The 15,622-nt window shown below is 38.6% G+C and overlaps 1 protein-coding gene across 4 annotated transcripts; it reads right to left on the reverse strand.

The window, feature by feature from the left end:
* Positions 1–109: 109 nt before the first annotated feature.
* Positions 110–14,869, reverse strand: vsig10 (V-set and immunoglobulin domain containing 10). Of its 4 annotated transcripts, none has more exons than XM_005473619.4 (9): positions 14,509–14,864; positions 14,127–14,432; positions 11,228–11,533; positions 7,941–8,192; positions 3,539–3,823; positions 3,186–3,299; positions 2,998–3,007; positions 1,602–1,744; positions 110–1,515 (listed from the first exon to the last, which is right to left on the reverse strand). In XM_005473619.4, the coding sequence occupies exons 1-9, from the start codon at positions 14,558–14,560 to the stop codon at positions 1,421–1,423; spliced, it is 1,563 nt and encodes a 520-aa protein (XP_005473676.1). In that variant the 5' UTR covers positions 14,561–14,864; the 3' UTR covers positions 110–1,420. The 4 variants fall into 4 exon arrangements, 2 of the variants coding, with proteins under 2 accessions (XP_005473676.1, XP_003454196.1); XM_003454148.5 differs by having other exon boundaries at positions 3,186–3,302; positions 14,509–14,863; XR_003222422.1 differs by lacking the exon at positions 2,998–3,007 and having other exon boundaries at positions 1,373–1,515; positions 14,509–14,869.
* Positions 14,870–15,622: the final 753 nt, after the last annotated feature.

The raw sequence follows: 15,622 nt of genomic DNA on the forward strand, positions 1-15,622 counted from the left end.
GTAAGATTTTTGCACCCAAATTTTATACTGGAGTAAAATGTTTCTTGCTGATATAGAGGAGTACAGTAATGTAACATTTCTGTAAACGTACACAAATGTTCACAAAATATTTGCTTTGCTATTTTTATCCTTTATTTCCCCTTTTGGTTCTGTCCTGCAAATCAAGTATCAAATATCTTTACAAGAACAAACAAACAAAAAAAAAAACCTTTCAGAACAACTTTCTATACAAAGTGCATGAAAACAGTTTAAATACCTGATGATCCGTAACTTTCAATAATGTTAATCTTTTTTTTTTAATTTTTTTTTAATTTTTTTTTTTTTTTTTATACATGTTCATTTCATGTCGCGTTGTCTCCTATTGTTTTTCGAACCGGTAAATTCTTCTTTATTTGGTGTCCAAATAATGTGTGTGACTATTAAGGTTTGTTTTAATGTAAAAGAACAATATACAATCTTGGTGTGATCATAGCCATAGAATTACATTACAGCTGCCTCAAAAGCAGTGAAAAAGTCTCTGTACTGTGTACACATCATCTTAAATATGTACCATGAATTATTAATATATCAGAGCACCCATTTCCAGACAGTTACGTGTGAGGCTGGATCTCCTTTTAACAACCTAATGCATTATTAAAGCCTGCAGACCGTTTGGATTTAAAGTGCCATTCAAATGATCCATCTGTCTCCTTTAAAAGAAACACAACAGCATTACATTTTTTATAGGGAATATTTACATTTGTGGCAGAGCCATAAAACTGATTGATTTTGATGGTTTTACACAGCGAATTATTTTTACTATTAATTATCCAGTAAAGTCTTCTTTATAAAAACCGAGAAGGTGGATGAGAGACTCAATTGTACTTTTGCATTAAAAGGACCCCAATAATCATTTCTAATAATATTGAATAATTTTGTGTAAATCAAATTTTTTGTCAAACCCTTTAGAGTTTTTAATTTTAGTTTTCCCTCTCACATAGATCTCATGTAAATATTTTTGAGTGAGTCAAGTTTGTTTCACACGTAGCATAAATCCCAGATGAGTGACGAACTGACTCTGCTGCATTTTTTAAAAAAATAGTTCTGCAGCAGAGTTGAATTCTAGACCGAGATAGTCAAAGGTCACATATATTGGTCTGCATACTGTACATAGTGAAGACCTTTAAAAATACAAAACTCATAAAAACATGCAAAGAATATTTGTTCAAACACATTCACTGTATTACATTTATTTATTTTTACATACTGTATAAACAAAAATCAATCATAAAATAAATTTACAAAAATTTAGAATCTTAAAAAGAAAAAAAAAAAATAGAAAGGAAGGACAAAAAGGTTTCTGCCACCGATTCTGTTCACATTCTCTTCAGGAGTAAATTTACCTAAAACTAAACATTGCTCTAAAAAAAATCCCCAATATCTAAAATTCTACAAGTTCCACTGGCTCTTCCGTCTGTACGGTATCCTCCTGCTGCTGTGGACTTGTGTCAGCAGTTTCTGCATCCTCTTGATCACCTGAATGAAAGAGGGACGTTTTTATATTACAAAATATTTTTACACTGAAATGAGAAAACATATAAATTGCTGTGATTAAGTCCTACTCGATGGGATTCGATGTATCTGCACAAGTGTTGTGTGATGTCCGTTGGTTATTGGAGGCAGCCGGGGAACTGCATCTTGGAAGACTTGTTCGTCATCCGACTCCACCAGACTCAGCACGTCTCCGCCGTCGTCATCCACTTGCCTGCAGAGGTGAGAATAGTATGACGCAGGGGCGCACGTGCAGCCTAAATCTTTAAAACTGATCTTCGCTGAGTATTAGTTTAGTTAGACAGTTTTGTTCAGTCCACATTCCAGAGATGACTTTAACCAAAACCAAAGACACCATTTTGGAGTTTTTGGCCACTAAAAGTGCTTTGGAGAAATGTGTTTAATGTGAATGACCATCATAAAGACCACAAGCTAAAATTCTTCAGTTCAGCAAATTAAGTTTTATATGTGCTAGTGCTCCAACTAAACAACTGTGATAATTTAGCTGAAGAACTTGTTTTACGCAGTTCTGCCATGTAAGGTGAAGAGTTTTAAAGAAGCGTTTTCTTTTTAAATAAGGTGGCGCCAGAAGCAGAGCACACTTTCAATCACAAAACTGGAGTTTGACCCCCTCTGTGCAAGCTAAAATGTGTGGGCAGACATCAGTGACAGCAAAAATCAGTTAGAAGCTGTATGAAATGGAGCAGCTGCAGTAGAGGTGAGTTGCAAAGCAGCTTGTAAAAGCAGCAGCAAGTGTGTGCAGGCTGAGCATGGTATCAAGATATCGTCTACCGCTCTGAGGTGGAATTACTCTTAAGGGTGCTGAAGATGTATAAATGGTAGGATTTACTTTTTGTGCTTTCTCTGAGATTCTTCCATATTCATAAAAGCACAAATGCTCATAATTTTAGGTTTCTTGTATTCTAACTTAAAAAGAAAATAATGGCAAGATTTTTAATAGATACATCTATGGTATCAACTTCAAAATCCTACATCACCTCGTGCTCGAGTTATTACAATCACAAGATTGACCTCTGACCCTGACCTGAGAATGAGGTCACTGAGATTGGAACTTGTCTGAAATTTTTAGTAGATACACCTATGGTATGAACTTGACGCTCCTATTTTGCGTCGTTCTCGAGTTATCACATCCATAAACTTGGGAGTTCAAATCACCTGCCCACCTTCCCATCGGGCGGTGTGACCACAACACCCCATCTGCCTTTTACAGCCGAGGGGTAAAAAGAACTACTAGAAAATAATGGTACTACTTGATAAATTAGCATATAGTATGAAAAAAGTTTCAAAGGGCTATGAAAGTGCGTGACTTGCTTTTAAACGGAAACCCCCCAATGCATTTCAAATGCAACACAGATGTGCATAAAGTACTTTAACTCAATCTATATGGACTGAGCAACTAAAGTAAGCATTTAGTATCTATGACATAAGCAAATATGAAATACTCACCCAAAGCCACCTATTGACACAAAAACACAAACACAAACACAAAGAATGGCATCAGTATTAGTGGATTTTCATGTTTTATACAGTTCCTGTGAATTTAAAATGCAGATACAGCACGTGGAGTGTTATGTGATCAGAGGCTGACGCTATTATTGATGCAATTTTATTTATGAAAAGAGAAAAAAAATTACCCAGGCAAATCCGGTCTCTGCTGTTGTAGACAACTTTGGCTATGATGACAGCTGACCCTACAATCAGTGCTGCTATAAATATGCCGATGACCACTCCTGTGTACGCGGAAGAGGCTGCTGAAACCAAAAAAGGCAACAGAAGTTATGAAGTACAAAAAAGGGTGGAGCAGCAGGTTTATCTGGATTCCAGAGGTGGAGTCAACACCTGTGGTGACTAGCATGCGGTTTACGCCTCTGCTTAATGTCTAGTTGTTATCTCACGCAGACATTGAAAAAAAAAATGCAAAGACATGCAAATGATCTATTCTGTAAAATCACTCATGCCAGGATATTCCTCTTATTCAAAACTCAACTCTTCACAGTGAGCTCCACTTCCAGCTCGCGTAGTCCGAGCGGGTTCTCACTGTGGCAGAAATAGAAGCCTTCGTCCTCCTTAGTGACGTTTACTATGGTCAGCTTGAAGACCGGGCCTTCCAGAGACAGGATGTATTTTGATCCAGATTCAATGTAGTCCTGCTGTACACCCTTTCTCCATGTGGTGATTGCAGGGGGCTTGGATGTGGTCTCAGTGCATGTAAGTGTTACATTGCTCGCCTCCAGAGCAGAGACCAATGGTTCGCCTTCGGGGAAGGGAAGCTCTGACAGAGTGAGAGAGGAGGGAAAAAAAATAAATCAGGTACTTTATCATTTCAGTCAGATATTTAAAAAAAAGTCAAATGTATCTACATTTAAAAAACTTGATTTATGTGGGATATAAAGCATTTGAGGAATCTTACTTGAAAAGTATTTGCCCTACTCCCAAATTCCTATTTTTTGCACATTTGTCACACTTAAATGTTTCAGATCATCAAACAAGTTTTGATATTAGACAAAGATAACCCAAAAAAACAAAACAAAAAGTGCAGTTGTTAAATAATTATTTCATTTATTAAGAGGAAGAAAAAATATCCAAGCCGACCTGGCCTATGTGAAATGGAAATCGCTCCCCAAACCTAACTGTTTGTACTACCCTTGGATGCAAGAACTGTAACTGATTGCATTGCGGCATTGCTGTGGAGGAATTTTGGCCCACTCTCCTTTCCAGAATAGTTTTAATTGAGCCACATCAAGCATGAACGGCCTTTTTAAGGTCTTGCCAAAGCATCTCAATTTGATTTAAGTCCAAAAACCTTCATTTTGCCTTTACTGAACCATTCAGAGATGGACTTGCTGGTGTGTTTCACATCATTTTCCTGCTGCATAATCAGAGTACGCTTGAACTTCAGTGTACGACCCAAGGCTGGACATTCTTCACGATTTTCTGGTAGCAGAATTCATGCTTCCATTAATTACAGCAAGTTGTCTACCCACTGAAGCAGCATCGCACTACACTACGTTTGACTGCAGGTACGACGTCCTTTATATGAATGCAAGATGTAACGGGACACAAGCCTTGCAGAAAGTTAACCTTTTGTCTCATCAGTCCACAGAATATTTCTTTCTCTTTCTTATTGTTGAATCATGAACACCTCTGCTGAACCCAAGTGAGGCGAGTGAGGCTTGTAGTTCTTTAGATGTTGTTCTGTGTTATTTTGTAACTTCCCGTTGAGTCATCAGTGTGTTCTTTGAGTAATTTTGGTATACCAGCCACTCCTGGGAAAGGTTCACCACTCTTCCAAGTTTTCTCCATTTGCGCTTAATAGCTCTAACTGTGGTTCACCGGACTCCCAAAGCCTTAGAAATAGCTCTGTAACCCTTTCCAGACTTTCAATAACTTTGTTTTTCATCTGTTCTTGAGTTTCTTTGGATCATGACATGATGTGTTGCTCTTTGAGATCTTTTAGTCTACTTTACTATGTCAGACAGGCTCTGTTTTGGTGATTTAGGTCTGGCAGTAATGAGGAATGGTTGTGTAACGAAATTGAACTCACCTTCCCCCTTCCCCCAAAAAAAATGTGGTTAAGTTAATTTGTGATTTAACAACTTTTTCACAATAGCCAGGTACTTTGGATAGCTTTTTAGCTTCATCCTTGAGTTATCACATTCACAAACTTGGGTGTCCAAATTACCCAAGTTTTACGGCCGAGCAGTGAAAGCGACACTTTGTATTTACCTGGGTTTCTGATCTGAAACATGTAAGTGTGACAAGTATGCAAAAAAAGAAGAAGAAAAATCAAGAGGGGACAAATATTTCTTAGCAGAAAACGCAAAGCTGTGGCCAGGAAACACTTCAGCACAACATTAAGACTGTAAATGAAAATGAAGACCAAAAACCAGGCCTGACCACACTTAAAAACAAAATGCAGATTTCAGCTCTCTAATTAACCCCTTACTTTCAAAACTAACATTTTGTGGTTTACTGAGGTTTGAGCCAATATCGATAAATAAACACTGGAAATAAGCTGTCTTCTTGTAGAAACCTTACATATACTGTACAGACATGAGTGCTGTTGACCTTCTGGTCTTCTTATCTAACTCTTAGCAAGAGAGCAAAAGAGCAGAAGATCATACTGATCATATGTTTTCAGTAAAAAAAAATGCTGCTTAAAAAAAAAAAAAAAAAAAAAAAAAAAAAAAAAACCCTGATAAATTAACACAATATGTTTGGGGGGTTTTGGTCTGTTATGAAGACCAAACAATCCCTTTCTATGAGTCATGGTGGCTGATGAGGACAAAACTACACCAAAATAACTTGCTACATGGCTTAGCTCAGAAGTGGAATTTTATAGCTTCTTCTTCCCCTCTGGTGACAGTTTTGGTACTGCAATAATATCACTGTGTTGTTTTCATGCAAAAGCCCAAGGTTTGTGTTTATTTTGGATGAATTCCAACTTCAAAATAAATGTCTTTTCAGTATTTTGACACTTTTCCACACCTTTTTTGTTTTTAAATTTTAGGGGTTTTTTATTTTAAAAACACTGATATCCGCTATTTGATATATCAACCAATCACTCTGGCTCTAAACCTGACACTGTTCATACTTTTTCATGACGTCCAAACTGGTTGGACTATTGCTTTGTTTCTCCAGTAAATATCAATTGCAATTTGTAAATAAATACGAATATTTTGGAATTTTACTCAATTTGTTTGACAAAATGTCATTTTTGTTCAGTGTTTCTGATTCACAGAAGAAGGCTGATAAGAGAACAGCAACTCACATCCTGCTGCATCAACTCATTGTTTGAATAAGGCATTCATGTGATGATAACCTTTACACAACTGGGTGACTCACTAACTGCCCACATGCCCTGCGTTGTGTTCTCATGAGCACACTGCTAAGTGTTACTCTTGTCAGGGCTGGAAAGCTAAATCGAATAAATATTATGGTACTTCATATGAATGTTAAAAACAATACCCAATAATTAGGATTAGTCCTAATGAAGTTACTTTTACATTTATGACGAATATGGCAATGTTAGCCATATTTCTGGAGTAATGCTAAACATAATCAGTTTTCCTGGGTTGTGACTCAAAATTGGTTCCCGTTTTTACACATTGTGACCAGAAATCTTTGACCTGTTGGCTTCAAGGGAGGGTGCCATCATTCTCTAAGTAAAATATGCATTGTTCACATAGTTCCTACTCCTGCAGCACATATTTTTCTCACATACGTCACATAATATCTGGTCATGCGGATGGTTTCAGTTTACTGTGACGTTTTTACAGAAACTCTGTCCCTGCAGTAAAAACTGTATGTTAGACAAAAGTGACATTGTGTGCGATATCTTCTAAGACTTTTTTCACACACTCTTATTTGGAAAATATTAAATTATAGGTAATGTTCCTGTTAAGAACCATGTAATTTTATAGGGCTGTACGATAGAGCTGTTTCATCAGATTTAATTGGATTTTTAAACAGAAAGATCATCTGACAAAATACCCACAATGCATTTTGCATTTTACAATTTTTAAAAACCGAAAACTTGAGACAAAATAATCTGGGTGTAGATCTGCACTAATTTGTTTTTTGTTTTTAATTTGAGGAGTCTGTGGTGGCCAGTGCCATCCACTGGTGTGCTGGGGCAGCAGAGGGTGGTGTACACCAACAGGCTCACACTGATCTGGAAGGCTGGTGACGTTGTGGGTGTGGAGCTTCACTCTGTGAAGTCAGTGTGAGGATGGTGTTCAAGTTATGGACGAATCCTATGAGTAATCAGTGATTACAGACCGATGCCTGAATTATTTTCACATGTCATCATCTAGTAAATGTTGCACGTGATATTGTTTAACTTTTATTTTGCTTTGAGTGTATATTTTTGAATATTACAGTGTTTATTTATTTATTTTTATTTGTACTTCATGCACTTTTCTGTTTTCACAGTTTTCGTTCTTCCTCCAAAGGGAGAGAGAGTATGTAATTGATTCTATTTGTTTGTCTGTCTGTTTATTAGCATTATAGTGTCCACAGTTTTCAAGCTACCATGTTGAAATTTTGTGTGATGGTAGACACCAGTAACACCTTGAGCTGATTTGATTTTGGCGTAAATTGGGTCAAGCTCAAGGTCAAGGTCACACCCTTTGCGCTCTCCGAGTGGCCTTTTTTTTTTTTTTTTTTTTTATTGTCACAAAGTAACTTCCTCCCTGGGAATAATAAACTATTGTGATTCTGAGTAATCAAATATACTACCTGCACAGAAGCTCAACCCTTGACATAAATGTAATGTCAGCACTATAAACAGTGATTGACAGCAGCGAGTGTCAGTGTGGCTCTGTGGCTTCTTAAGTCAAAAGTAAAAGTACATTAAAGATTCAGCGGTTTCCCTACAACAAGCTTACTGAGGGTAAACGAACACGACTTCTCTTTTTCTGGGCCGAGGTGCTGGTCCCGGGCTGTGCAGTTCACGGTCTGCCCGTCTGACAGCGTGGAGCGGCTCATCGTAACATTGAGGCTGTCCGCCACCTGGAATGGTCCCATATCCCAACGTAGCTTTGGGGTGGGATAAACTTCCAACCAAGTGCAGGTGAACTGGACTAGAGAGGTGTTCTGTGTCAGTGTCCATTTACACTCAGGGTGTCTGTCTGAGACATCTAATTAGGAGAAAAATAGATAAAAATAAAAGCATCAATAATGAGCTTAAACAAAAACAAGAAAAAAGCAAGAAATCAACTGTGCAGTATGAATGCTGTCATTTAAATATTTCGCCTTCACTCCTGTATGGTCAGGAAAGGATATTCAGATCATTTCAGTTCCATTTTATTTATGTAGAGCCAAATCACAATAACAGCCACCTCAAGCTGCTTAAAGCAAAACTCATTAAGAGCAAATTTTAACAAAGATTTTTCTGTTAAACCTTTACCCGAGTGTTTTTGTTTTAAGGTTTTGTTTACTAAAAATATTTTTGTTACACATGACAATAATACATACATCTCTTAAGAATTCCCTCACATTAGGTTTGCCTCGTTTTCCTTAACAAAAGCTGCACTTGAGCTTCACGAGCACGTTATCAAAGTCCAAAGATGTCGGGAATGTTATGCCAGGAATGCTTGGCTTAATCAGGCTTCAAGATCCCCCATAAAGGGTTAATCATAGGTCACTGCGTGGTACGTCTATGCCAGTTAGCGTTCTTTGATGTTCAAATCGTTTTTCAAAAGCTTTGAGGTGTTAGCTTGTTTCTGCTCTGAAAAGCTGCTTTAGAGACTACAAGCTATCAAGTTCTGCACTTGTGATGCTCTTCTATCATTCAGTTAACACGTTTTTGCACATTGATCGTTTGATCATGTGCTCACTTTTGGTCTGTCTGATCCTGTTACAGATTCTGTAAAGTGTTTAGAGTGCCATTGCACATTCAATCTATCCATGATTTTGTACTAAGAGAGCTTATCTTTGCTTAGAATAACAATTTAACTTTTGATACTTCACTCTTATGTCTGGGGTTGATCTAGGGTCAACCAAAACAACGGACAGTGCACGAGATAGGGAATAGAGAGACTGGCACGGTGGAGTGGGTAAAAAGGAGTGTCGGGGGGGGGGGGGGGGGGGGGGGGGGTGGTGTGATAGAAGGAGTGACAGGGAAGATTTACAAGATAATAGTAAGACCCGATGTGATGTATGGTTTGGAGATAGTGGCTCTAACAAAAAGACTGGACATCGAGCTGGAGGTGGCAGAGTTGTTGAGAGTGACCAGGAGGAACAGGATTAGAAAGGAGTACATCAGACATCCCAGGTTGAGCAGTTTGGACACAGCGTTAGAGAGGCAAGGCTGAGACAGTTTGGATATCTGCCCAAGAATGAGAACAGATATACTGGATAAAGGATGTTTAAGATGGAGCTGCCAGACAGGAGGATAATAGGAAGAAAACAGAGGAGATTCATGCAAGTAGTGAAGGAGGACATGCAGAGGGTTGGTGTGACAGAGGAGAATGCTAGAGATGGGATAAGATGGAAGTAGACCCCTAAAGGGAGCAGCTGAATAAAGAAGAAACCAATTTCTGATGCCAAATTTTCCACTAATTACTAAATGTTCTGGTGAAACTTAAAGCACCTGAGTGGCCGTTCCTCCCTGAGCCTGCTTCTGCTGGAGGTTTCTTCCTGTCACCAGGGAGTTTTTCCTTCCCACTGTGACCAAAGTTCTTGCTCATAGGTGGTCACATGATTGTTGGGGTTTTCTCTGTATTTTTGTAGGGACATTACCTTACAATATAAAGCACCTTGAGGCAACTTTTGTTGTGATTTGACACTATATAATGAATTGAACTGAAGTGAATTGAAACTTCAGTTGTTTCATTCAGTATTAATTCCAAGTAGGAAGAAGAGAGAAGGCTGTTTGAGTTTAGTTATCCTTTGTAACCTTCATATAAAGCAGAGTAAATAATCATTTATTATGATTTCATTAAAGAAAATTTCTTCTTTCAAACACAGCATAAAAACCTGTAAACATTTGCATACTGTCGAGCAAAGACTGAAATAATTTGCTTAAATGGACGTATATTAGTTAACCTCTGACTCTGCTGTCCAAACATTTACATAACAATTGTGCTCAAACAAACTTTAAGAAAATACTGAAACTGTAAAACAAAGTGTTACCTGATATATAAAACAAGCCTATTATTTCCAAACATTCAGTAAAAATGGATTTGATTTTTTCGTGGTGAAAAGCAAGCTACAGGAAGTCAGCGAAAACAGAGAACAAGCTGCGTGCAAACATTTCAGGAAGTAGATTCAATGTATTGTTATCGCAGTGACTCAATAAACCGCCACAGCCTCCTTACCCTGCACATATAGTATTTTTTTTCCTCGTAACGTAAGCGACAAAGATAAAATCATTCCACAGTTACGCCACGGTTAAACATTACAGTTACAGTGTTTGAGTGTAATATTTTCAGTGAGGCCTGGATAGCATGTTTTGACCTTTCCTGGCATTCATTTTCCCTCATCTCAGCTGCTGGTGGGTACTGACTCAGCTTTTTTTTCAGCCCATCAAAACATCTCTCAGTATGCATTTTTTGTTCCCTCCACAGACTTGCTTGCCCTCTATCATATTCTCTCTTGTAGCACAGCAAGAGGTTACATGTTTATTTAATGTAGTCACATCATTTAAGAGGGGAAAAGTAGTCTCCACGCCACTCCGAACTGGACTGGATTATCTTTTAATGCTCAGCTAGCAGTTTTACCGATAAAACTGTGAATAACTAAATATTTTATTCAGCTTTTCTGTCCAGGAATGTCTGTGCAAACATTTCCACATGCCTACAGTTTTGTAGCTTACTGACTAACATTCATTATAAACCTAAAACACTCGGTTTCTTTTTGTGGATTCGACCTCAAGTTGTACTTGAAGAGCCATTTAGTTTTAGTAGGCATGCTAAAGTGAAGGATGTGTTTTTTAAATGAAAAGGGGAGAGTGCATAAACAGTAGGTGTGTTTATATGAAAATGATCACATTAATATCAGCACTAAAACTCAGGCCCGCATGTCAACAAACTTAAAGCTATACAGTACTCAGCCCTGCTGCTTTTCTTTGCCATTAAACCAAAGCTCAGTCTTTGATTCAAACATACATAAAATCCCACTTTACACTGTCAAGCTTACAGTCACAGCAGAGCATCCTGTTCATGATACTTACAGTACACTAGCAGCTCCGTGCTACTGTCGACTGTCACATTTGAAACAGGGTTGTGGGCCCTGCAGCTGTAAAATCCTTGAGCGCTGGGCTGAATGTCCTGTATCGTGAATTCCAGGGACGATCCAGAGCCAGAAACCAGCGAGTCGTTGCTTGACGAATCACCTCTGAAGGCCCAGGTCAGGTGCTGAGACAGGTAGGAGGAGCTGGAGCACCTTAAAGTAACGGATGAACCCCGATAGGTGAAAAGGGTCCTATTGGACAGTGCAGTGGCAGGACTGATGGATGTAGACACATTTTCTGGTCCACCTGAGAGAAATGCATACAGTGCGTTAAAACTTCGTGTAACCTCACTCAGAGTAACTTCTGAATTTATGAGATAACTTTAAGAACTTATTACTGATCAGTAAATACTGTAAGCAACTTTAAAGTTATGTTTGTTGAGGAAAATATAAAATATAAAGTGTCATAATGAACCAATAAAATCAAGAAAAACACATTCAGTGGATGTGATCTGATAGTCACCAAAATATAGGCCATAGGTTGTCTTTGGCATATAAAACAAAAATACTCTTAAGCTAATTTCAGGTTTATTTTGATCTGAGTCATTCTGTAGCACATTTACTTTGATGTTTCAGGCTAACGTCCCGCTGTAGATGCAGACACCTTGAAATTATCCTGCAAGATTCCTTGATAAGCAAATTTTGCCCGCCAAAACTATTCAGGAGAGAAGCAGCAAAAACCAAACACAATGCTCTTTCAATCACACTTCACCTTTTGGATGATGCCCACTCTTGGGCACCAGCATGAAAGTGGTTGTTCTTTCTGAATAATTGAGCTTCACTTTGTTCACAAAACATTTTCCCGGCAGAAGAGTGGAGTGTCAAGGTTCTCTTTAGCAAACTTGTCCCACAGTGGTTTCATTTGGTATTAGAAAGAAAACCTTCTACTCTTAGTTTCAATTTTAGCCTAGAGCAGTACAGTTTAAATGTGGATTTTTAGGTTTGCAATCAATTATGAAAACCAGAAAGTCAAGATAAAACAATGACTGTTACGGTCTGTTTCACACAGAATCTCTTGTACTTTGTGTTACAACTCCACCACACCCCTTGTCTTTAACATTTGTACACACCCATTCCTAAAAGTCCAAACTTACTCCTCATAAGGCTGTGGAAGGAGTGCTTTGTCAGAAAGATATGGAAAAGCAAACAACTCAACAGGTAATCATATTAAATAAACTACATTTGCCAAACTCAGCATGATGACGATTCTCTACCATAATCATGTAGCCTGATGTCCAACCATGATTCTATCTAGGAAACTTCAGAGCACAGATGTTATCTCATTACTAATTAACACTTCAGCTGTTACTCTCTTTTCTGAATGATGTCGCACTCTTGAAATTTCTAATATATTGACGTGTGATCACAGAACCATCAAATGTTTTGTTGCCAATAGCCAACAGTCTCAAAAGAAACCTGCTGAGAAAAAAAATTGCAAATTAACTGCGAATCAAACGCTGACCTGCCAGAAACCAATCATCCACCACTGTTGTCCATAACTGCAACCTACATAAAGTACCCAGAAGTACAAGGTATTCAGTGTATTCAGGACCAAGAAATATCTCCAGAGAGATTTTTAGAAGTTTTTATGGACCAATGAGATGATGTGTGGCTCTTGATGGACTAGATGAGCAGGCCGCAGCTGGACCAGTAACAGGCGCAAAGCTCCACTTCGAATCAGGCACCAGGAACTTGCAGGTAGGGTACTGGTGTGGGCTGATGTTTTAAAGTTGAGCCAGTTGGATTTTTTTTGTTTGTTTGTTTTGGATGAAAATGGACTCGAAATGAGCACCCAAGCCTACTGCCAGTTTTTAGAAGAAGCTGTCTTCAAGCAGCGATAGAGGAAAAAGTCTGCATTTTTCAAGAAGACTGTGATCAGGTATTGAAGTACTCCACTGAGTGGTTAGCAGATAAAGAGCTTAAAGATCACAGAATGATGACCATTGCCACCTTCTCACCTGATCTACTCCCTACTGCAAACTTGCGACCCTTTCTTAAATGAGTGATTTATGATGAAGGAAAATAGTAGACCTCACTGAACAGTGTCTGGAGGCTGTGGCACAAAAGCTGATCGTCAACTGATCAAGAAACTGACAGACTCCCTGACCGGAAGTCTTGTGACTGTTGTTAAAAAGAAGGATGGATATATTGGCAAATGATTTTTTTTAAATATAAGAAATGTTTCACTTCAGTTCTTTGTTTATCATTCTGATGTTAACAGATGAAAATAAACAAGAGAATTAGGAAAATATATTTAGGTTTGACTTTAGCAGATATGATTGATAAAGAGCACTGTAGCTATTCAATAATAAAATTCATCCTGAAAACTACACCTTCCCTAATAAATGTGCACACGGTGTAGCTATACGCTCTTTACAAATAGACCCATCCATCTTCTTAACCTCAAATTCAGGGTCACAGGGGTGCGGGAGCCAGTCTCATTTGTCACTGACCATAAGGCCAGGTACACCCCGGACACGTCAGCAGTCAGTGACAGGGCAAACACATGGAGACACACAACCATTCATGTTCACTTACATTCACACCTATGGCCTATGGCTAATTTAGACACACTAAGTAAACAGTATGCATGTCTTAGGACTGTGGAAGGAAGCTAGAGTACTCTGTGGGAAGCATGCAGCAAAGTGAAGGCCTGGCAAACTGCACACAGCACATTTAGACCCAGCTACAAAAGTCAGCCGCTGTCGAGAACTGGCCCACATGTTATGTAGATGAACCAGTTCGCATTTGCTAGAAATGTACCAAAGAATTCAGGCAAGCAACACTTACATGACCTCACCACGAAGAGCTCATTATTCAAAATGTGTGCATACACTTACTTGTTACTTCAAGCAGCACACGTGCCAGGAAGGAGCTGTTGTCAGGTAGTGTGGAGTTGCACAGGTAATTCCCCTCATCTCCAGGCATCGTCCCGTTGATCTTCAAACTCCCATTAGGGCTCACGATGAAGAGCCGAGTGGGATCTCCGCCTGTAACGATTTCCCGTCCACTTTTGGTCCATCTCGTTACTAACGGTGTTACTTTACCTGCTGTGTAACACGGAAGTACAACGATGTCACCCGGTGAAGCTGACAGGGCCGTTTCGATTGTGACATTACCCGAAACTTCCGCTGTAACGAGATCAGCTGAAAGGAAAAAAAAAAAAAGATTGAAGCGGGGTTTTTACGCTCACCTGTGTTTTCCGAGTCGATTTAAACTCACCTGTTGCAGATATATACAGCTGCAGAAGCGCTAAAGTTGCTACTGCCTTCATGATAACTTTCCTACATTGCCTTCAGAAATGAGTGAACAGTTGCGACTTCTAGGTCAAACCTGTCTGACTAGTCCACCTGCGGGAGCACCTCGGTGACACACAGCAACACACCGGGCACCGGTCTGCCCATTATACACCACAGCACACGGAACCCAGTGTCGGCAGATGACAGCGGTCTGACATGATCCGACTTCTGTCCTTCTCTTAGCCTTCACCAAGATTTGGTAGAGGTGCTCTGTTTACATGAGCATGCCAAGCCGGAAACTTTGCCAGGACAGAAACCACACCCTGAGCTCACCTTCTTAAAGGTACAGTAACACCACAGCCATTTGTTTTACTTTTCTTATCACAGGTTATAAATTAGTTCTTTTTCGTGCCTTTTTTAAAGGTAGAAAAAGAGATTGTAGTCAGAAAGGATGTTATTGTAACAAACTGACATTATAAATAGGGCTAAGATAATACTAAAAACATAGATATCACTGATAGATATCATAGATATCAGTTGTCAACCGTTTGTTTGGTTAAAATTCTGTATTTTTAGGAAACAACAATGTATCTATTTCTACTTCTTTCTCTTAAAAATTCAGTTTTCAGTTGTTTTTATCATCTTATTAGGTAATTACTATTTTAAAAATACATCTGTTTTCATGAAACGTTTTTCATAAGCCAAGCCTTTGCATTTATGATGGCCTTTGATTTCATTTTCATTCAATTCCCCGAGTAACTCCACGAGCAACCAAAATGATGCCTCAAACTCCACAAATACACAACAAAGTATGCTTCTCTCTGCATGAATCATCTGTAGGGGGCGAGCTGCCCATGTTGTGCCTTTTTCCAATATTAATAATATTAATAATATGGGCAGAGTTCATTCTCCTCATGACTATATGGATAAACAAAATTTGTTGGATTCGTGAAAACACTACACAGCCTTAAATACTGGTTTACGGTGGAGATCTTCTTAGTGGTCAAAGGCAAATTTTTATAAATGAAAGCACATCTGTATTAAAACAATCAAACTTTAATGAAAGTGTATTTTGAATAAATCTCTGCAAAATGTTC

This window comes from Oreochromis niloticus, linkage group LG12 (genome assembly GCF_001858045.2).
Source record: "Oreochromis niloticus isolate F11D_XX linkage group LG12, O_niloticus_UMD_NMBU, whole genome shotgun sequence".
NCBI lineage: Eukaryota > Metazoa > Chordata > Actinopteri > Cichliformes > Cichlidae > Oreochromis > Oreochromis niloticus.